Source organism: Falco cherrug, chromosome 11 (assembly GCF_023634085.1).
Source record: "Falco cherrug isolate bFalChe1 chromosome 11, bFalChe1.pri, whole genome shotgun sequence".
NCBI lineage: Eukaryota > Metazoa > Chordata > Aves > Falconiformes > Falconidae > Falco > Falco cherrug.
In genome coordinates, this window is record NC_073707.1 from 6,646,364 (window position 1) to 6,669,881 (window position 23,518).

The 23,518-nt window shown below is 51.2% G+C and overlaps 1 protein-coding gene across 1 annotated transcript; it reads left to right on the plus strand.

Annotated features, from left to right (window-relative positions):
* Positions 1-571: 571 nt before the first annotated feature.
* KY (kyphoscoliosis peptidase) lies at positions 572-21,741 on the plus strand. The gene is made up of 12 exons (XM_005441709.2): positions 572-704; positions 1,747-1,809; positions 4,015-4,077; positions 6,193-6,267; positions 6,445-6,486; positions 7,156-7,206; positions 9,206-9,288; positions 9,654-9,762; positions 12,498-12,615; positions 18,166-18,354; positions 18,931-19,121; positions 20,192-21,741. Exons 1-12 carry the CDS (start codon positions 572-574, stop codon positions 21,091-21,093), a joined length of 2,019 nt encoding a protein of 672 aa, XP_005441766.2. The 3' UTR covers positions 21,094-21,741.
* The last annotated feature ends 1,777 nt before the right edge of the window (positions 21,742-23,518 follow it).

Genomic DNA, 23,518 nt, shown 5'->3' on the forward strand with positions numbered 1-23,518 from the left:
CTTTGCACGCCAGGCAGCCCTGCAAGGACCGATCCTCCCCACAGCAAATGGCTACTGGTGCCCCGTTTCCAGCCCTGTTCTCCCCGTGCAGCTACTGCCCTCCTGCAGCGGTTATTGTTATTATTGACGCTCCTAAGCATCCTTTCCGTTTCTGTGGGGGGAGAGGACCAAACAAGAAAGCCTTTTAAGGATTTCTGCCAGCACTGGGAAGCGAATCCCCCCCAGCAAACAGTGCTGCTGGGGGATTTGAGTGTGGACAAGTGCTTAAAGCCGAAAAGGGCAGAGAGAGGGGAGGGGGAGCCGGGGGCACGCTCTGAAACCAGACCCCCCCCTCCGGCCAAAACGCAGCTCCTTCCTCTGCTTTAGGAAATGGATCCCTCCTGCGATTTCCTTTCAAAGGTGACTTGTAACCTCTTCATTAGGGTCGGCTTTGGCAGAGCGCTCTGGTGCAGCTGGCAGGGCCAGCCCCAGCTCGGGGGAGCGCGCTCGCCTTTCCAAGGGCGGAAAATAAACACGGCAGCTCGCAGCGGCAGCAGCTCCGCGGGAGAACCGGTGCCCTGGCCATGCTCTGATGGGTACCATGGACTTTAAGACAGATCCCAGTGCAGTAACGATCAATTTGCTGCTTATTGTCCACCCTGAGGAGGCAGCCAGCAAGCAGAAAGGGCAGAGAGAGAGGCAGACGGAAGGCAGCCGAGGCGCAGGTAACGTCCCGCCTGCCATCGGTGCGAGGGAGGGGAGGGCTGCAGGTGCAGCACCGGCTGCCTGGTAGATGGTGGAGCGAGGCAGCAGCTTTGGAGCAGGGTCTGGGCTTCCCTCCCACCTTCTTTCTCCTCTTTTCCTTTGCAGACATGCTGCAAAACCCCAGACCTGGAACTTTTTTTTGTAGAAACCCAGCATGCATTTGCGGGTCCTCCTGGTGCAGGAGAGCCCTCGCTCGTGCAACGGTGCATGCTGCATGTTGCTTGGTGCCTGGCTCTGGTGCGTGCGACCCAGGGGACAGGAGGAGGTGACAGATGCACAGATACTAATCTGAGGACTATGTTTGCACCTTGCTCTGTCCCGCGGTGGCCCCAAGATGCCTCCACGGGCTCTCTTGGCTGTGCAAGGGGAGCAGGGCGAGAACTCAGCAGTTTCACCCCAGACCAGCACCTACTACAACAGACTACAGGGGCAAAACTGTTTTGTTTGAAGCGTGTCTAAGCTTTGTCTCCAAGGATGACTACCCTGAGCCATTTATAGCTACAGTTTGGGACAGTCTCCCTCGCCCAGCTCCTATGCTTCAGGGGATTTTCCAAAAAGCTAAGGCTGTGCTCTGCAACTGTAAGGGGACCCTCCCTGCAGAAGTAAAAGGAGAAAATGTAGTATTCCTGCCCTAAAACCTTGAGGAAAAGCCAAATTTTTCAGACAACCAGTTCCAGGCTAACCAGGATAGGCAAAGCTGACGCAGAAGTTGTGTTCATGCCTCACCTAGCACAGCACCCAGCACTACCCAGCTAGAAGCAAGCCCTAGCAAAGCCATTTAGACCTGGACTATTGCACTTTCCTCCTCCTGGTATTTCATACTCCAGCAACAGGGGCTGCAACAAACGCTGCAGCTGAGGCAGGGAAGGTGGATCCCGATGACACCTGTGTTTAGCTGGAATGACAGGTTACATGAAAGGTTTTGGAGTGCTTGGCCTCCAGGCAGTGCCAGAACCTCGCTCCAGGAGGACAGCCTGCCAATCTCACGTTTCTGTTTTATAGGTTTGCAGGATGATGGAAATGGAAACAGCAGATCACAGCCGTCTCAGGGGAGAGACCTTAACGGTATGTCATCTTCTCACTGTACCAATAAACTAACCACAGCACACAAACCCCATTTGCATTTAGCATTTAGCACCCAGCTGTGCCCCTCGAGCATGCTTGAAAAAACCCAGCGCTTTGGGGGGCTTCAATGGGGCCTGGAGCCATGTCCCCTCCCGGTTCTGCTCTGCCCCGTGGCCAGTGCCCGTCGGTGGCACTGCAGAGCCCAGGCGCAGCCACCTGCAGGGGATTCTCCTGCAAGCTGCCGTCGAGCTTGGCCAGATTTCAGGTGCACAGAGCTCTTACGTTTCACAGCCAGCTGATGGCAGGGTGTGATACAGTGCCCCAAATCGTTCAAGTTGCAGATAGAGCTTCCAGAGAGTTCCCCAGCACTCACACAGCTTAAGCAGAGTCTGGGGGGTGCAAGAAACCTCTGGGGTTTCAGCCCATCTGCCCACCAGTCCGTCCTTCATCTCCCTGCTCAGGGACTGCTGAGTGCGAGGCAGGTGCGATCGCGACCCGGGAACCGTGCGGCTGCTAGGCTTGAACGGTCCCCTGCCCGTTCCTCACCCCTCTGCCCTGAAACAGTTCGGAAGGAACACCTGAAGAGGTTACCCCTGGTTGCATGCAGCCAGGTGAAGGTGAATCAGAGCGTCCGATTTACTTTCCTGGTAGTCTAAGCCCAATGTGGTGCCTAGCAGAGAAAAGCGGGGGGCAAAGGTAAAGCAAGACAACAGGTAATTCTCCCGGTATCAGAGGGGATTCTAGTTCTAGCAAACAGGAGCTTTGCTCCCACAGGCCAAGCAACAGCAGCACACAAAAGCCACGGCTGTGCCCAGCGCGATGCTCGGCAGAGCCCTGATCAAAGCCCCTCTGGAACCAGTGGTGGCTGGATGGCAATCACAGACCGTCAGCAAGCAATATTTCACGGCACGATACAACTTTGGGTTTGGGTTTTTTTTTTATAAATCTGATGGTCTCAGACACCAGATAACAAAAGCCTCCACTCTGGGAAGCAGATAAATATGCAACACACTCTTTCGCTCCTCTGTCATGCTCAAGAGGGTCTGCAACCGGGGCTGCAGAGCACAAGTCAGAACCTCCATTACAAGCAAGAGGACAGTGTTGATCATTCAGAACCCTGAACTAATGGCAGGAGTATTTAGTATGCACATAGGAAACCTTCCCTCGCAGCCCTGCCTTAGGCACAATTTAAAACCCCATGAGGTTTACGAAGGAATTCAGATGCCAGAGGAACAGGCAGAGCCTTCGCTCCTCTAGCACCGCAGGGGTTAATAAATTCCCCTTTAATCAGCCGTGTGAGCATCTTGATGAAGCCTCTGACACCACCGAGCAGCTGGTGCTGCCACAATATTTACAAACTGTATTGCATAAGGCTTGCCCCAGCCCCACCGCGGCACACCGGCTGCGGCCCCGTGCCACGCCGCCATCCCATCATTCATGGGCCTGATCCTTGTCACAGCCACGAGGTGCAAATGGTATCTGGCCTTCGGGACGAGCCATGAAAACCAGGTTCCTTGCGCTGGTCTCTGGTGCCTGGCAGGACGGTGATCCCATGACACTTTGAAAAAGAGTGAGGGATCGCCCTGGCCAAGGTCCACCCCGCCTCCGGCAAGGCTGGAGCATCCAAAGCCGCGCGGGAGCTCGGGCTCAGCATCGCCTGGCATTTGCTGGCTGCCCTGGCTAACTGTCAGCACAGCCCGGGGGGCAGATTTATGCCGCCTGCAACCACGTGGTCCCCGGGCACGCCAGGTGCTCCCCACACCTCCCTCTGCCCCCCGGACCCCGGGGCCAGCCGGCACCGCCGAGAGGGTCGGGGGCTCCCAGAGCACAGGGAGGAGAGGCGAAGATGAGGATGAGATCCTGACAACCACACCAACGCTTCCACTCAGGGACCGCATCACCTCCGAGCCCCCCAGGCTGCCCTTCCCTCCCACCCACCCCTCCAAACACGCACCCACTGGGCCAAGCACCCTAACCCCACCCTGAGCAGCAGCACCCACTCCAACCCTTCCCAAGGCTGGAGCATCCCTCTGGAGCAGTTCCAGGTGCCCCAAAGCAAATGGGCTTCAAAGCTGGAGAAGCGGGTCGGGCTTCTTGCGTTGTTACTTACTCCGCTGCTGAGCAAAGGCACCGATTTCACCCGCCTCCGTGCCGGGCGCGTCCGCTCTCTTCGAGGCGCTGAGATGTTTTCCTTTGTGCATCCAGGCCGGCGAGTCTCCTGGGAGCCCCGCAAGCAGGCGCAGCCCGTGACTCCCCACGCTAACGAAGGTGAGTGGCGACCCAAGGGATTCCAGTTCTTCAGAGCAGGGCTCCAGCCAGTCCCCGCTCCAGTTTTGCTGCAATAAAATAACCTCAGAACACCCCAAAAGAGCACAAAAAGCCCACCCCAACAATTTTGTGATCATGATCATAAAGAATTAAAAATCCCAGGGAAGCCTGGAGAATCCTTGGGTCTTTCAGTGTGGATGCAAGGAGGTGGCTCCTGGAGCACCTGGGCCCTCACCCCCCCACCCCCCACCCCCCCCACCACCCCCCCCCCGACCACCAGGCACGGCACAGGTGTAACCAGACAGCACGGGGAGCGCGTCCTCCTGCCAACGTCAGTACTTCCAGTGCTGCTGGAAGGGGGCAGGAGCTGCAAGAAATAATGTTGGCGAAAGTTTTGCTTAAAAGAGCTGGGTGCAGAAGTCCCTTCGCAGGGTAGATCCTTGCAAGGAGCCATCCCTGCACGGGAGCAGGGTGCTGGGCCAGCTGCACCCAAAGCGCTCACAGGCCAAGGACTTCTCTGGCCACAGAGAACAAGGAGAAGGGCAAGTGTTCCTTCATGAAGGATAGCTTGATTAGGAATGGTAAAAAAAAAAAAAAAAAAAATAATCATAAAACCATCAGTAACCATTTCACATCATTAGTTTTTAAAGCAGTGGATGTAGCACTTTGAAAAAATTCTGTGGAATTACACTTTTTCATGAGTTAAGTGCTTTTTAAACTTACTGGAAGAAGGCATTCCTCACCGTTGAATTTGTTTCTTGAAAACAAAGAGTTTTAATCTATGGTGAAAAACTGAGAAGGTGGAAGTTGGCAAGAAAACCCGCAAAACCCCAAAGCTAGAAATAATGTTGAGAAATAAAAAAAGGACTCATGAAAATATAAAAGTCTTAAGGAAAACATACCATTTGCACAAAGTTGTCCCTTTGAGAAACAACTTCATTTTACCTTCAAATGAACCGACAAAATACACCAGCCAGCTATAATCTTGACACTGCTGATATCTGCAGTCATCCCAGAACTGGAGCAAGTCTAGGATTTAAAAGGGGATTTTTTTATAGTTCTTGCAGGTTTTCTTGCCTTCTGCTTTTGGGGTTTAAAGGCCATTGAATCTTTCTGCCTAATCACAGGAGATACTTAACTTTTTCTGAAGTTAAATGCTGCGGAAAAACTTACCCATTGATGAAAGTGCAGATTCGTACCTAATTAGCTGGTTCCAAGAGCTGCCTTTCAAGGAAAACCCCAAATGTCACGAGACTCTTGATAAAATTGTAGGAGGTAACAAACGGGACTGGATGGCAGCGCTGAGGTGCATTAACATCTTGACCTTTGGTCTCCAAAGTAACCTCTTGTCTGATCCGAAACGGGGAGCCTACGAGCGTGCTGAGGTCCTCCAGGGAACCTCGCTGATGGCAAAACCTCCTGAAATACTCACCCCAAAAAAATGCAGACTCTTTCAAAAAGTTCAGGTAATTCTTATAAGACGCTCCCTAACTTTTCTCTTTGTACTTCCCTCTATGAAACTTTAAACACAAGACCTCCAGCTGTCCATGTGAGGTTGTTCTGGAGCATCACTGCACACCTGGACCGCAGCTGCTCTGCCAGGATGCTGCCTCTCACAAGCAACAGCCTCTGCCAAAAATCTCAGTATCACAAGTCAAACCATTTTCATAGCTCTGAGCATTTTTCTGCTTGGTTCCAAGAAAAATCAATGAAAGAAATTGATTCTCTGCTTACCGTATCTCCATCAAGAGCTATTTAATATGGTGATAAACCTTTTTTTTAAGCTGCCACATAATCCTCGCTGAGGACCTCTGTTTTTTTTATGATCCACTTTATCACCTGTCAGGCTATAACGGGCTGCCTCTTATTTTTTGAGAATTACAAATTATACCAGAGGTCACCACAGGCTTTCTGACCGTACAGTTTATCTTCAGGGTGCATTGTTTTGCCTGGAAAACCGAGCGCTTTTGTCCCTTCACAATCGCCAGAGCTGTTGCTTCTTTTGCTAAAACTAAGAGTGGGCTTCAGCGATGCCCTGGCAGGCAATCCTGCCCTTCCCCTCCACGTCCTGGTTAGTTTTCCCTTTCTTAGGGTTTTTATCATCATCTCTTGCAGACACCCAAGTGACGGTGGAGATTCACCCCAGGGACACCACCCCACAACTCGTGAGGAAACTCTCCTTTGGAAAAGGTACAGCCCGGCTTCACAGCCCGCCAGAGCGGGTCCAGGCGGGAGGGCAAAGGGGCCGCATCCTTCCCGCTGTGGAAGTAGGGAGGGCAAGAAGCCTGGGGGGTTGAGGAGACACTGTGCCCCTCGAGCAGGGCTGGGGTCACGGTGACGGCACTAACCATGCCGGGGTTGTTGCAGGTCCCCGGAGGCTGCCCAGCCTGAGAGGTCAGGACAACAAAGGTGAGGTTCTGCTCTACCACGGCACGTGTCTCCCAGCCAGCCCTTGCCCTGGAGGTTGCTCCCAGGAGGAGACAGGCTCCCTTCTCCCCACGGGGGCTCAAGGAGCAAAATCCTTCTGCTTCTGGGGCAGAGGGTGTCTCCCCCTCCTCCTGCTCCGGCCCTAGGATAAAGCAGGTGGTGACGTTCTGGGGGCCACAGTGTCCCTCAGAAGTCCTCCAGCTGCCGCACAGCTCTCTGCAGGGTTATCATCTAACAGCTCTGGAGCTCAGCTCTCCCTTCTTCCATGCCTGGGGGGTTTGGCCGAGTGGTGGGCAGGGGTTTGATGTCCCCAGCCCTTAGGCTAGAACAGGAGATGTCTGACTGCTGGGGAATGTGGCTTCTGCAGAGCCACAGGGTGGCAGGGAGGGGATGCAGAGCGAACGGCGGTCCAGGCGGCTTGCTGCATCCCTCTGCCCTCGGTGCAGGCAGCTTGCTGCATCCCTCTGCCCTCGGCACTCATGCTCTGCAGGGTGTTGACATCCATGTCCGAACGCGAGGGAATGGGCAAAGACAAGCCTCAATTCCAGCTTTTTCCACCCAGTCCTGCTCCCCAGGCTCACTTATTTCTGTTTGTCTTTTTTTCTTCTGCCAACACCCGCTCACCTCATGCTCCCTTCTCCACTTTGCCAGGCTTCCAGAGGACCGAAGCCCCACGGCCGCCAGGAGGAAAAGACCTGCACGGTAACTGTCAGCTGTCCCCTGGCCCCACGCTAGTGGCACCGCAGGGCAGCCCCAGCGACGAAGCCCATCAGCCCCAGCCACAGGGCTTGCCCTGCTGCAAGCCTAGACGGAAGCACACAGACGAGGGATTGAATTGCTGTTAGCACCAGCTTCCCAACCCCCTGTTCATCAGGGTGGCAGATGGGGGTGGCTTTGGGAACATCACACAAGCCCCAGACCTCCTCCAGGCCCACAGCCGAGGAAGGGCACTCTGCAAACAGGCTCGACGCGTGCTTCCTAACGGCACGGGGCGACCTGAGCTACCACGGACCCCCCAGCTGCGGGAGCCTGTGCAGCTATAACCTGACAAAGACAAAAAGTGACAACCAATTTTAAAAACCCAGCCCATTCCCAAAAGGCAAAAAGTAATTTTCAGAGCTGTAGAGAGTGGGAACCTTTAAAGGCATGAATCTGCTTTATCTCTCTTCAGGTCAGCGTAATAGCCCTTTGCAGGGAAAACAGAGATAAACAAACAAGCTGTTAAAGAAACAGATGCTGTGTGCCTACACACTGATTTTGGCAGGCAGGCGCCTGCCCGACTCAGGGATGCACCTGCATCCCGCCCAGCAGCCTGCACCGCCACCGGGATGTAGGATGCAGGATGCCCCATGGCCCCTCCCCGGGCTGGAGGTTTCCAAGAAAAGCAAGGCTCGCATTAACCGAACGCCTTTGCAGTCAGGAATAGACCTTCTGGCCACCTCCCCAGTGGGCTGAAGCTGGCAGCAAAGGGGCCAGAGCCCCATTTTGGGGAGAGGGAGCAGGTGATGCATATGGATTTCAGAAGCACTGCTGGCTTCTCCACCAGGATAGGATGCTCTCAGAGCCTCCCACGCATCCCGCTCCCACTGGCATGCGCTGAGCAGGCAGCAGAGGGGTGTCCTGCTTGCTTACCAGGGGTCACAAATAAAGCAGTATGCAACCAGCCAAAGCCTCTGTGCCCCCGCGCACAGCCCAAGGCAATTCACATCTCCTTGTCACCTCTCCGGAGGCAAACAGCAGCTCTGTGGCACCATTCATTCACCTCTCCCAGCACCCGGGAGTCACACAACAGCATTTTCACTTCGTGATCTCTTTTAAATCCTTTTTTCCCAGCAAAATAACAATCCTACAGAGATAGCTAGAAGAATCTCTTTAGTCCTCAGTGGCTTTGACAGCACATGACAAGGGGAGAGATTGCCGTAGAGCTCAATTCTCCTCTCACCAGCCCAGAAGAAAAGGCAGAGCTGAGCAGGCAGCGGTCCAGGGGAGACATCCATCCAACACATCTCTGTTCCGAGCTATAGCTGCATCACTCAGGTGGCTCACTGATGAGAGAGAACGGTGTCAGTTCATTTGAAGACTGTTAAAAAATAAGTTATCGGATTAATTAGGGCAAGTTATTAACACTTTGTTCACACAGAGTAGAGCTGGGAGCAGAGAGCCTGCAAAGTGCAGGCAGGGGGGCAGGCACACCGGTTTCAGTCTGGCCGCTCCCCGTGTTCCGTTCCTCGTGTGTTTGCATTCAGGCAGAATCGTGGCCCTTTACCACACAAAACAGTCATCGCTTTCAGCAAAACTACTGGAGAAACCCCGCTCTTTTCTGGTTGTTTTTTTTGTTTTTTTTAAAGTCATGTTTTTGCCAGGGCTTCCATAGCACGGATTTTCCCCGGGACTTCTGCATTGTATCTCATGCACCTCCACACAGCGTCCCGGGATTTTCTATGCTGTTATACGGTGCCAGAGATGCAGGGGCACCTCCCACTCCAGTGTTGCCCAAATTACCCCAGACTAGACAGGATGGCTCCTGCTTCCTGTGCAGCTGGCAGGGACCTTCTGCGAGTGCCCTCGTGTCCTCTGCTCCCTAAGCACCCGCTGATGGATGCCTCTGCGGGCTGGCCAGGGGCTCTGCAGCATCCCCTCATTCAAGCCAGGAAAAATATCCCCTCCCTTCCCCAGACAATGACAACTCATTTCTTCCCAGCATATCCATGGGACAAATCCTCTTTGAAATCCATGCCAGTAGATCTGCAGCAATTTGAGAAGCTGGATGCCTACGCATTAAAAGTAAGTCTTGCTTTTGCCTCTGTCCTCCTCCCAGCTCCCCTGCAGGGATGTTCCTTGAAACCCAGCTACCAGCCCTAACGCCAGCTTAGCCTCAGCCATCGGGGCAAGCGCCTCAGAACCTCCCAAACAACTGAAAAACCATTTCCCTGCAAAGAGCAGCAGCACAGATCCCAATCTAGGAGGGAAACCATTGAAACCTGGAACTACAGCTTTGTAGTTCTATTTTTAACAGAGCTTGTGTTAGAGCAGTCTCCTGGCAGGTGGGGTCTCACTGGCTTCAGAAGAACAAGGCAGCAGGGAGGCATGGAGACCTACCATAGCAATTTCTTCACCACGGTCTTGCAATGCTTCCTCTTCACAAACAGGTGAACGTCAAGAACAGCGTAGAGGAACTCGTTAAAGCCCTGCTCAAACAAGCCCGGACTGATCTGGAAAAAGTCCGAGCCATATGGATGTGGATATGCCATCACATAGGTAGGCTGAGACCTGCAGTGGAGAAGATAAGGCTGCATATGACAATTTGCACGCTACGCGGCCATTGCAGCTTCCCGCACACCGGGTGGGTTAGTTTCACGCGGCGAGCGGGAGGAAGGCGTACCGGGGATGTTTATCCAGGAGCATGTTCGGAGGTTCCCACAGTCCCTCTCCGGGCACTGCCAGGCCTGACAAGGTTTGTGTGGAAAGGATTTTTTCCCACGTGATGAATCTGTAACTCCTACCTGACTTACTCGAAGGTGTAACCATACAAGCACCTATCACCTAAGCATGAAGCCAGGCTGCCAAGCACCAGGGGCTTGGTTGTCACCTTCAAAGGCATCCGACCCCAGCAGAGGTTTCATCTCCACCACCGTCCCAAACCCCTGTGCCACCCTTCCCAGCACACTCTGCTTGCTGGTGCCTTCGCTCCAGGATGGTCTCAGCGTAGCGTAGGTACCACCAGGAACCATCCAGCTGCCTTGCCCAGTTCGGTGTCATCACAGCTGCTTCTGCAGCTCCTCCTTGGGCAGCAGACCACCCCTTGCACGCCTGGACAGCCGGGCGCTGAGCGGGAGGTGCCCTGCGGCCCCTGGCAGTCTCTGGGCAGTTTCGTCGCCAGCTTTGCCCCTGTGTTTTGTGGACACGTCCCGCGCTCCAGTTTCCAGCTGGTCCCTAAGTGCGTTCCCACCAGCCACGCCAGCGCAGCAGAGAGGCCAGCTTTCACAGCGCGGGCTGCCACCTGCGCCATCGCCGCCCCTGCCCGCGCGTGCCACCCTTCCGACTTGCACAAGAGCTGCAATGACGCAGCTGCCCCTGCCCTTTCCTACCCAACCCCAACCCAAGCAACACCAGAGTTTCAGAAATAACCGAGAGATGTGAAGAGGACGAGGAAGGAGGAGGAGGCAGCATTTGTAGCCTCTCCAGTCCAGCACATCAGAGGGAGCAAAAGGTGCCTTGCTCCTTTGTGGGGGTAAAATGGGTGCAGAACTTGATGGCGTTTTGAATAGCATATGCAGAAATGTTTCTTTCCCATTAACTCCTGGGGCAGAGGGAGAGAACTACAGCTATTCTTTCCCTCGCCTCTTACACATCCTGATGGGTGCAGTTTGCTGGCTGGACGGGCCAGCTGACGGAGAGCAGAAGAGCAGTTTTGGAAGGGCAAGCCTAATCTCACGCCTACTGAGATCAGCAGAGCTTTGCCAGCAGCTGCATGGTTAGCATAGTTAGGTCAATCCCAAGCAACTTTAATCTTGCCCTTAAATATGCAGACTGCTGATTTCACAGCATTTCCTGAAACTGAGCATTTGACTCATCCCAGTGCCGAGCTCCCAGCGGCTGCTGATCATTCGGTCTTTATGCTGTTAACTCCCCTCTGCCTGCCACGGCCCGGGCCAGGTCCTGCCCGGGACAGCCAGTCTGGTTGGAGTCGCTCCGTTTACCTTACACACATTCACGGGCTGTCGCTGATCACGGCATACATGCCAGGGATCAACTCACACGATTTTTCACGTCCTCTTGGCCCCTGTTCTCCTTTCTTCCTGCAGAGAACTGACCCCTGTTTACATGCATGGGAAATAAACACAGTGCTGGGAATTTAAATCGGCTCACAAAAACGCAAGGTGTCTCTCCTGGAGGAGCACTGATGTATAAACTCCCTCTCTGGATCTGAAGTGAGAGCGCTGCTCCCTGGGCGTCTCTTCCCACCCAGTCCAGCTCCCTGCCTGTGATAGACTGCTCCTCCATGCAGCAGTAGCACCAGAAGGAATTATTTTAGCTATCATTTCTAGCATAAAGCCACATGCAGCCAGCTGGCTCCCCGTACCCCTCGGAGTGCCCTGCCGCTTTGCTGGTGGCCCAGCAGCCCAGGTGGAGAACGCCAGCCCTTCCCCCCGCCCCACGAGCCGGCCCCCCGGCAGCCGAGCCCCCTCTGTAAAAGCCAAGCGGTTGCAGCACAGATACAGCGTGGTGCCAGCGGTTTTTTCCTCTTCCACAGCATTAAAGGATGAATGAGCTGATGCAGCATTCCTTAGAGCTTTGTCAGAAAAATATGTTTGTATTTTAAGAAAGAGGTTATGGACATGGCCAGGGTTGGTCAGTATTGAACTGACCTTCCCAGACCAGTTCCTCAAGCTCCGTCTGAAGGAACCCTGCTGCGCCTCTTTTCTGCATTCATTCAAACAAATTAAGATTTCCTACGCTTCCAGGTATTAATGACTCACTAGCAACAAATCATTTCGGGTACTTCCCAACAAGATACTTTCCAGGTATTTTTAATGCAAATTGCCTGTAAAGAGTGCCAAAAGCTCCATGGTTTCCTTTGACACTAACACAAGCCCAACTCCTTCGCATGCAGAGCTCTGTTCTTTACGGGGACTGTAGGTCCCCCCAGTCCCCACAGTTAAGGACTCTTTCAGTCCTGGGACTGTAGGTCCCCCCACATGAGGGAGCCCCTGGGGAGGCCTCCTTTCTCTAACAAAAAGCAGTTTTCCTCCCCTTCAGATTCAACTGCTGAACCTCAGCCCAGGCTCAGAACAAGCGGTGGCGAGCGACAGACCTTGTCCCTCTGCCCCCAGCCCCGTGACATCCTCGTGCAGCAGGTGCCACGGCTGCCGCTTGTTTCTCTTTGCTCGCGCTCACGGAGATGAAAAGCAATGCAATCGCTGCTCCTGCTGCCCATCGATCCCACTGCCTCAGGCTTTTGGATGAACTTATGTCTGTGTTCCTTCCCGCAGAATACGACGTAGTGGGCTACCATAACAAAAGCCAGCTGTCGAGCAAACCCATAGATGTGCTTCAGATGGGGAAGAGCATTTGTGAGGGATACGCTGGGCTCTTTGAACAAATGTGCAGGTAAATTAAGTTCAGAAACATCCAGTGCCAGGGAGCGTTAACATTCATTGTCATCTCTGTGCCTGTTCTGTCTGCCTTTGCATTGACTGATGTGACTTTAAGCAGGACGTGGAACTTTAGCTTTCAGACCATGCTGTGGAAAAACAGCAAGTCCTAGAAAGGTCAATTTTGCTTCCTACTCCACTCCCTCCACCCACCCCCCCTCCCCAGCATAATTTACTTTGTGCCATCTGCTGAGCTTCGCATTGCATTAACATAATGGCAGATGAAAACACAGAGCTAATTTGTTTAGAAGAAGCCAGGTTTTTCCTTTGAGTATCTGTATGTGAAGGTTAAAAGCATGGCAAGACTTAAACAAGAAGGGCTGTCGTCTCCAACATGCTCCCGTGGAAGAGGTAGGCACAGCCCCAGAAGGAGCTTTCCCAGAACCTTCTGGAGATGCCCTCTGCCCCCACCACCGAGGCACCGCAGGGACACAGCCCCACACTCCCCACACCGTTTTCTGCGGTCAGTCTCAAGGTGCATCACCGCGGAGGCCAATACTGCAATCCCCGTTCAATAGCTACGTCGGCATCTAATGACTAAAACCCGTTCTCCTGCCTACAAAAACTTGTTGACTTCACTGGGGATGAGTTGCATGAAGGAGCGGGATTTCCCCCCCCGAGCAGGACTTCACGGTCACAAAGCCACGCTGCAGAAGAGGCAGCCCCCCCCCCCCCCCGGCAGGGAGCGCAGGTGCCTCGCAGACGAATGCAGCGCAAATCCCTGCTCCCTCATGCTTCCCCACCCCAGTAAAGAAAGGAGGTGCCTGTTGCCCAAGGCGACCCCCAAGCACCACAGCAAGGAGCAGCATCTGGCCTCTCCCAGCTGGATGCAATAGTTTGGCTTAGAGAGGTGGTGAAGGCAGGACGGTACCTGGCAAGTTTGGGACCAGCCTTACGTAGAAGTGTTGTCCAGGAGGAGGAAACTCGACCTGATGACGCAGACACAAAATTGGAAGGGGCTTCCTAGCGGCAGAAAGCGACGATGATGTACTTTCCTAAGAGCGTGGGCTTGCGAGGTGGCTCTCTCAGGGAGCACCTTCTCAGCAGAGCAGCTTCCCTTTACAAGATAGCTTGTGAAAATTAAAGACCAGTTATTAATTGGCTTTCCACACCACGGAAAAAAGATCTGGGAAGGTTTTCACCATGAAACAAACAAAATCTACAGGGAAAAGGACAGATTTAAAAAAAAAAAAAATCCTGTGCCAGATGCTAAAGTGGTGAATGCTTCCAACCAGTGACATATCCCACCATATCAGATCCTGCTTCCTAAAGAGTAAAATAAAGAAACAGGATGATGAAGTATGAATTTATAACTGCATCTTATGGAACAGTTATTAGCAGCTAGAAGTAGGGGAAATTTGCAACTGTTCATTAAAAAGCATATGTTTAGTTCATTAAAAACATTAATATTTCAAACGATATCTTTCACTATTTAAAGGCTCTGTTCATCTACTCTTAATTCCTCAGTTCCAGGTTGAATACTCATTTTGTCATTCGGGAAACCTCCCAGTCATCCAGCCTATCACTTTTGTCAAATATTAGCTAAATGTTTATCTCTTTTCTTGAGAAATATAACCAAAGACACCAATCCTTTCCAACAAGGGGATCTCTGCATCCCTTCTTCTTGTGCACCATTCAAGTATTGTGCTGAGTCTAAGCATAAAGGCAAGAGACAAAGAGCAGTCTTATACAAAGATTTTTTCAGAGCCAAGTTTTGGGTGAAAAAAAGGTCCTTTAAGGTGCCTTTTTTTACCTGGCTCTCATAGAAGCAACTTCCACAAACAACCCAATTTGCCAGTCCCCAGGAGTCTCCCCAAAGGCCCTGCTGAAGTCAGCAGCTGACACTGATTGAGTCCTACTTGTCCCCGTGCCAGCGGCGAGAAGAGTTCCTGTTGCAGACACAACACTGTCACCTCCGACCACAGCTCTGGCAGCCAGACTTCTTCCCGTTAGCAGACTCCTGTCACAGAGGAAAGGTGGGCACGGAGAGTGGGAAGCCAGCCACAAAACATCAGTTTCTAAACATCAGATGTAACAGCAATGAATGTAAACACAGGCTCCCGACCAGTATTTTAGCAGCATTTATCACGAATTGGCTTCTCAGCTGACAACCAAACTGGAGGAGGCAGAGTGGCCGAGTGAATCAGAGGGGAAATTCATGAATTCAGTTTAGGGCAAAACCTAGCAGCCTGGACACTCAGGGAGAAACTCGCCTACCAGAATTAACAATGAAGGCAAAACAACTATTTGCACTTCAGAGGTTTCAGCACCGTCTTTACGAGCAAAGCTGACCCCACTCCCTACGGTGGACCTGACCACTTGGCTGCTCCTTATTTATAATTAGTCTGCAAATAATCCAGGTTTCACATCCTCTTGCTTTTCCTGTTTTCTATAGTCAGTAGCTTTCCTTCTTTTCAGGCACAGGAGAGTACACCTACCTACCACAAGTACAAACCATTCTGTCTCCCTCTGGAGAAGCCAGATTTGTTTCTTCATTAGATGAAATCATCAAAGTCAACCTGAAATCAAAGGGAAGAAGGTGCCACTGAATTCCAGTGACACCTGTAGCAAGATCCAGATTAGTTCCTACTCTTTCTGAAGCAGAAAAGCAATGCAGCCTTTAACCTCCTTGCTGCACCAAGCAGATCACAGAATCACAGAATGGTTTGGGTTGGAAGGGACCTTAAACATCACCTAGTCCCACCCCCCTGCCACGGGCAGGGACACCTTCCCCTGCACCAGGGTGCTCCCAGCCCCGTCCGGCCTGGCCCTGGGCGCTGCCAGGGATGGGGCACCCACAGCTGCTCTGGTGACATTTCTTCCTAATGTCCCGTCTAAATCTCCCATCTTCCAGTTTCAAACCATCCCCCTTGTCCTGTTGCTACCAGCCCTTGTAAAAAGTCCCTCTCCAGCTTTCCTGTCAGACCCTTTAGGCACTGGCAGGCTGCTGTAAAGTCTCTTCTCTTCTCCAGTCTGAACAGCCCCAGCTCCCAGCCTGTCTCCACAGCAGAGGGGCTCCAGCCCTCTGACCATCTCTGGGGCATCCTCTGGACTTGCTCCAACAGGTCCATGGCCTCCTTATGCTGGGGGGCCCAGAGCTGAACGTGGCACTCCAGATGTTGCCAACTGTTTCTTAATTCAGCTCTTCTAGTCCACCTTGTATTTAGGTCATCTTCTACCATCACATTGCCCCTTCAAGCATTTCTGGAGATCTTTTCAATCTTCTCTCTGTCTGGTTAATTTATCTATATAAAGTCATTTACACAAGAACAGACGCCGTAAGTCTTTTCACCAGTGCAGGACTGCTCTTTTACAGGAGGTCTCAGCCTGGGTTTTTGTTTGTCCGTTATTAGAGAACCTTTGAACACATCCCAGCACAAGCTCTTCTTGCTGCTTTGCTAATGTCCACCGTAAGTGAGAGCACAGAGAGGACGAAGGGCAGAACTTGTCCCTTAATGTTCTCTCTGAATATCCCAGCTAAAAAGAATGTCTAAAGAAGCCTAGAAGGATTAGACGTCAATCCCCATGAAATTAGTGGGAATTTGGTACTTAGCTCCTGTTAGGCCCCTTTGAAGCTCCTAGGATCAAATCTTCCTTAAAGTTCCCGGGCCAGCTCCTAGTCTCAGTTACCCCATGTAAATCCAAGCTCTCACCAGTCTTGTCAGTGGAGTTGCTCCAGATTTACTGCCCAGCTCCACGTTAGAATTTGGCTCACAGGCGACTGCGGGCTGGCAAAGACTTTACAGACCACCTGCAACGCCAGGTTCCTCGGCGGCATTCCTGCCAGGCTTGCCGGTTCGTTCTGAATACCTTGCGTGACAGGCGGTACCTCGCGTGGCCGCGCAACAGCCCAGGCTAAGCGAGAGCTGGCCGGCACACTCCCTCCTCTGCGCTGGCCACCCCGAGCGGGGATGGGCCGCTGCCGCGTTTCTCCTCTCCATGGAACCTTCCCTTCTCTCTGCAGGCTGCCCAGCGGGAGCTCCCAGTGGCTCTCCATCGGCCCTTTGCAGCTGTGGACCTATTTTTGATACTCTTTCTTAAAGAATTTATGAAAGAATCTAAGAATTTAAATTGATAGTCTTAAAGAAAGAGTATCAAACAACAAAGTAACACAAAGACATCCAGGTTTGAGTTTAGCGAGCCTGCATGAGAAGCTGAAGTGCCCACCTTCCCTTTAAACCCGTGACACCTCCGTGAAAAAAGCAGCCCTCCCTGTAAGCATTACTGCACTGCCAATTACAGCCCGTATCTGTTTATCAGACCTCGACTTCTTAACAGCCATGCTAATTATCTTCCCCATAAATATCACTTTTCTTCTGAGTTCAGCCCACATTATGCAATCTTGCTCTTGAAGCATGCACAGTTTATTACTGAAGCTAGCTGTTCCATTTAACGTACTTTTCAATGGAGAAGAAAAATGTCAATACCATCCTACGCAAAAGACAATCCTCTAAGTGAAGCAATTTTAAATTAATGCTGAAATAAGATGCCAAAGTTAGAATCCATTGCTATCAACAGCGGAGAGCTTCTTAACACAGCGCTTATTTAAATCTTATTTACACATCAACCCAGGTATTCTTTTTTTAAAAAAAAATAAATAAAAAATAGATGATTTAATCATTTGTACCCTGGGCAAGCACAAGCTCACTCTTTAAGGAAACTAAATCAGCATACACTATCCCGTGAGGTCTACGATATCTCAGCTGGTGTCAAACACCAGGCCTACCGGCACAGAGAGAACACAAGCATGAACAGACGCACTTTTAATTTATAATTACACGGGCTAATTGTGGACAGCATCAAAGGGATTCCACTGAGTAACAAGACAGAAAGCAATTAAGCACACTTCATCTTTGTCAACCTCCTCTAACAGCGCTGAATTAAAGGTGCATCAGAAAGAGGAAATATGCAAAAACAGGAAGAGCAAAGCCCCTTCCTCCAGTGGGACACTCTCTCCAAGTCCCCAGGCAAAGGCTACAAGAAAAATCGGCCCCTGCCCAACACCCCGGGCGTCATTCCCTTGGGTTACTCTCGCATGCCCACCCCCCACGAAGCCATTCGCTAGCACAGCGCAGTCTCTACACGATGTCAGTGGTCAGAGGGAAGGACTCGCCTGTCTCCAGCCGCGCCAGCAGGCTGGTACAGGACGGCAGCCCGAGGAAAGCTGCACAAAGTGCAAAGATCCTCCTATTAAAAAAATACACCACCCCAGCTAACAGCAAAGGTGTTACAAGAATTGGAAAGTGCAATAACCTGGGCATTTAGCACAAGAGCCTGCCCCCAGGGTCAGAGGTTGGGAATCTTCAGAGAGAAGCACACTTACACGCTTCGGACATTTAAATGCCCACCCTGGGACTCAGCTGCAAGGAGGCACCCGAGGAGCTGACGGAGCTGGTCCACAGGATTGAAGTCTGCCAGACTTCGTTCCTCCTTCTGTCCTTCCACAAAAGTACGCCGAGAGGTTTAAAACAGAAGTGTCCTGCTGCATCTTACTGTTTCCTTTTAGTATTGCAGGAATCCAGTGCATGAAGCTCTCGGGATACTCTAAGGGGTACGGGTACAAGATGGGGCAGACCTTTACGGGGGACTCCGACCATGCCTGGAACGCAGTCTACCTTGATGGAAGGTGGCACTTACTCGATAGCACCTGGGGAAGTGGTTCTGTCGATGATTCTTTCACCAAGTTCACCTTCAGGTAAAGAACCATCCTCTACGTTAATACACAAACCTACCCCAAAGGCAGAAGGAAAGCTGATGGGTTTGGCACAACCACCAGTGACAAACTTTAGATCCCACCGCAAGACCCAGAGCCCTGAGCTGCCTAGACAAGGGGTGGAGCAGGTGCCTGTAGAAAGGCAGCGGCCCTGAGCAGCAAGCTGCTCAACTGCTAAAAGCAAACTTTGCTTATCACATCTTCAGTTCGTGCAATGCTACGTGGCACCTGATCCAGGGCTTTCAGCTGCCTGAGCCAGGGTGCCTCCACACTTTCCAACAACAAGCAGTGCCTCCCTCTTTCTTCAGGAGCCCGTGGTTGCAGGGAGTAGTGCAAATACCCTGGGTTTATCCAAAAGCTCAGCATTTGCCCTGGAAATGGAAGACCAATGCCTCAGGCTCCTTCTCTGCCTGGAGAATTTCAAACCCGCCGGTCTCGGTTTTTCAGCGGCCCAAAACACTCCAACTTCCTCCTGCTGAAACCACCGCCACTGTGCAGGGGAAGCATTAGTTATTTATAATTACTCATCTTCCTTTCATCTCTTCCTTCTCCTTCCAGGTACAATGAGTTTTATTTTCTGACTCACCCCGCTCTGTTCATTAACAATCACTTCCCAGATAACAGTAACTGGCAGCTTCTTAAACCAACACTGACGCTGAAAGATTTTGAGAGTAACATGCTGCACAACAGCAACTTCTACATGTTGGGCCTGCTGACGGCACAGCCGGAGACAGCTGTCATCCAGACAGGTAACACCCTGCCGGGGGGAAGCTGCAGAGCATCTTTGCTTATGCAGCCCCCCACCCAGCACACACTGTTGTGCGTGTAGTGAATGACATTGCCAGCTTGGTTCTGGCAAGCAGAACGCACTCAAAGCTCTTGGGGCAGAGGAAGGTCTTTTTTATCCCCTTTTTTCTTTTTTTTTTTCTCTTTTTTTTTTTTTCCAAGCCATGAAAAATTGTAGTAGCCCTGGATCTAAAACAAAGCTTCAGTCAGCAGCTGAAGATGAGTTACTCTATCAGCCAGCATCACTGCTGCAAAATCAGAAGTATTTCTATTATATATTAGCAATTCTGGCTTGGAAATGAGACTAAAACCTTTTACAACACTCTGAAAGTTTGAATTACTGAACAATGCATAAACAGGCACTTCTTTATGCAATACTGAGCACGCCGAGTAAGCCCAGCAGCTCTTTCAACATAAAACTATTCAGGTAACCCCACGGAACTCCAGGGCCCATTTAAGATCACCTTCCTCAGATTTTAAGAGCTGCAGGAATTTAACTAGGCAGCTAATTTATGAATGCTAAGAACACAGACTTAAAAGGCAACAACATTTTAGGACTTAACGCTGTCTTCAAGCTGTTTGGGAACAGGCTCATAGGGAGGTAGATTATCTCATATCTGCATACTGGAGGGTTCCCGCACTTCCCTCTGAAGCTTCTTGGAACAGCTACTGGACTAGCAATCAGGTCTAATCACACCCAATTAAGCTCTTCTCGAGCACACGGGCTGACAGTACTTTCAATGATAGCTCACACAGGCTTTCATATTCTATAGGACCACAGCTCCATTTCAGTGTATATCAAAACAGGACAAATGCACATCTCCAAAACAAAGGCCACTCTTCATGCGCCCTTTTTGGGGGCCGCTGAGCTACGCAGACAGCTGACAAGCTATGACCTGTCAATTACAGCTCTTTATTTTACTGTTAGAGAAGCAGCAATTTATTGGGACAGATTAGTCTTCCCAGAACAGGGTGTACATGCAAAAAATCTACTGAAACTCCTATGCATTTTCTTTTCCTTTGTATTTCACAGTAAATGGAAAAGCCTCTGTATCAGTGGATTGCCGTTCTGCCACGTTATTTACGTTTAAGCTGAAGGGAACAGACGAACACGGTTTAATGACTCTGAAAAAACATGGAATGAAGCTGGATATCTACCCACAGAAGACAGGGAGTCATAAGCTGCAGATCTTTGCCAAGCCCTCCAAAGCCTCGGAAGACGTCTACAGCTGTGTGTTAGAATACGTCGTAGAGTGCAAGTCTGTGGACAAAGCCATGCGCTTCCCAAAGGACCTGCACCAGCCTGTTGGGCCAAGCTGGTTCACGGAGCGGCAAGGGTTCCTGAGGCCGTCACACCCCGACCCCATCATTCCCACCAACGACGGGCGGTGTTCTGTCACCTTCACCCTGGGCAAAGACATAAGCGTCTTGGCCTCGCTGCACTCCGACAGCAGCAGCCTGACAGAGGATATGGGGAGGCGGCACATCATGCAGATCCGTCGTGGGAACCAAATTGAGTTGAAGATCCACCTTCCCCACGCAGGGAACTTTGTTCTGAAAATCTATGCCAAGAAGAAGTCAGACCCTGGCAATTATGACTACATCTTCAACTACCTCATCACTTGCCTGAACACCGAAGTGAAGTGGCCAGCTTTCCCTCAGAGTTACAGCAAGTGGGTGGAAGACTACGAAATACTGGAGCCACTCTCTGGCTTGCTGCCGGCAAATCGCAACGTTCAGTTTAAGCTCAAAATGCACGGGATAGCGAAGGTGCTAGTTCAAGCGGAGAACGCTTACCCTCTCACCCAGAGCAGAGGCTACTGGGAGGGAACCTGCAACACCTCAGGATGCAGAGAGGTGTTCGTGATGGTGCACGAGAACGCTAACCACAGCTTTTACTCACACGTCCTGAAATACGAAGTCGAGACCCAGTAACACCCCTTCCTTGTTCGATCACTCACCGGCATGAACCGACCTTTCCAATGTGCCCTAAACCCGTACAGCTTTAGGAGATCGCTCGTTCTCTTGATCAAATCTGTTCTTTCAATGAATGCAGGACAACACTTGCAGGCTTTTGCAAGACCATGGGCTCAAAGAAGTTCAAAGAAGCAGAAAATCCTGTTAAGAAGGGAGCAGCAGTGGAAGAAATTCAGTAAAACCCTCACCTATGTTCCAGTAATACCGTCCAGACAAACATTTTGAAGAAAACAACTGACTGTCTGGCCATAGGTCATTCTGTGCCAGCAGCGACTGCTGGCTTCCGAGATACGGACCATAAGAAAAGTCTTACAATGGCTACTCCAAGAAGAACCCACCTAGTTACGGGGCAGGATGAAGAAAGCACACCACCCTGGCTTTGAGCAGCAATACTGGACATGAGGAACTTCAGAATATTTAAACCAAGTTTCTGTATATCTTTAGTCAAGTTGCAAAATATGTCCCAGGAAAGAGAAGTGTTAGGAAGAAGATACAGCGTCAAGTTTTCTCGTGCACTTCGTTGTCTTACAAATTTAAGTGATACTGCGAAATTACTTTTTACACTGACTCTTAAATACAATAAACAAAATCATTTTTACCTTTTTATATTAGAGTATTTGAATTGTAAACACTTACTCTGCAATATTAACACTGTAACCGTATCTCAAGCATATAGGTGTTTCCATAACTAAAAGTACACTGAAGTGGAGAATAAAGTTCTCAAAAATCACCCCTTACTCCAACCTGTCTATGCAAGACTGCAACTAAACAACTTGAGGGGTTATGTGGACTAGCAGGCTGAGTGACATTATTATCATGTGAAAAACTATCTGGTGCTGTACTCTTGGAAAACCCCTCCACGCACAAGGCAGAGGTGGTCTTCTAGCGAATCTCACCACAAATACACATCATGAGATCAAGCAACATTTTCATAAACGATTCGGATGTCCGCAAGTGTTAGCATGACCCGACAGATATTATGTTTGAGCTTGGATTTACAATAAACCTGTTATGTTTTTGCATTCTACTTCATTGACCAAACGATATGAATTCCTCTTTGCAAAGCTGTGGTACCTTCCACACAAAACACGCGGGTTACTCCTGCACTCCCCTCCTCCTCAGCGGCCGGGGGGCAGAAGTTATGCAGAGTACCAGGGGCTGCCATCGGCAGCAGGCTGCCGCCTCTATCCCTCCTGCGTTACTCCCCCTACCCCAGCAGCCAGGTCTGAGCCCCCATTTTAAGCCAGCTGAGCAAGTGCACGGGGCACCTGGAGCCATTGGAGGCGGCGGAGCTCTCACCGAGGACGCAGGCCATGGCAGACGGGAGTCGCAGGTACGAACACAACATGTAAGCTAACAAAGCTTGCTCTAGCATGCCGGGAGTGCAGCGATGCTTTGGGGTCTTTTTGTACTTGAAGACAAGGAGGCTCCATACGTGACATAAAAGCGGGTTTTACGCCCTCCCCCGAACAGCTAAGTGGCTTTGCCCTCAAAAACCGGCGGCAGCAGCAGCTCCTCCCTGCAGGAACACTAACAAGCCTTGTAGCCCAGCAGGCATCCGCTCCCTGGGCAGCGACACACACTGAACAGCACAGATGCAGGAAAGACTTGGGGATTTTTTGATTGCCTAGGACCTTGAAGGCCTAAGCAAGCCTCGTCTGTAAGCACAGACAGCCCTAGTTTATCTTGGTGCCTAACAGAAGAACACTGTTTTCTTGGATCCCATTTTTCAGATCAAGGAGGACACATTTCAGCAGGTTTCCTTTTACAGGTCAAGCTGATCCAGTCAAGTATGTCACTTCTAACAACGGGAGGATAAGGAGGCATCCCAGAGAGCTTAGGAACTAAAGAACAGTATTTTTTCCACATAACAGGGTCAAGGATACCATACTACATACACCCTTCATGGCACCAAACCCTTGATGTCCACTTAGAGGTATACAACTGGGCACAGCTGGTGGGCAGCCACGGTCAAGCCTCCCCACGGCACGGCTGCGGTCCCGGCGCCTCCTCTCAAAGACTCCCATCCACAAGGTCTCCCTCTAACCCCACATGCCCTATTCCTGTCTCAAGTTCTCCCAAGGGAGTAGAGAGAACATTTTATACACTACCGTCCCCTGCCTAGCAAGATCTCAGGGGGGCGTTCCCTCCTACCCCTACACAACCCTGCAAAACCCAAGCACCTGCAATGACACACATGCATACGGGCACGGACAGGCTCACCCAACCCCTCCAACGAGGTGACCCAAAGCACTGTCACACCCGCAGAAGAACATCTCTAGCACACTAAAGACAAAGCCTGCAACAGCTTCCCACGTCCGACACGCTAGGCTGGTACGAACAGAACTACCACAAATACATTTTCCACGCTGTTGTTTCAAAC

Coding starts and splice junctions, on each gene's coding strand:
- KY (XM_005441709.2), top strand. CDS start 572: ATGGGTACCATGGACTTTAAGACAGATCCCAGTGCAGTAACGATCAAT. Junction 705..1,746: donor GGAAGGCAGCCGAGGCGCAG/GTAACGTCCCGC, acceptor TCTGTTTTATAG/GTTTGCAGGATGATGGAAAT. Junction 12,616..18,165: donor CTCTTTGAACAAATGTGCAG/GTAAATTAAGTT, acceptor GTTTCCTTTTAG/TATTGCAGGAATCCAGTGCA.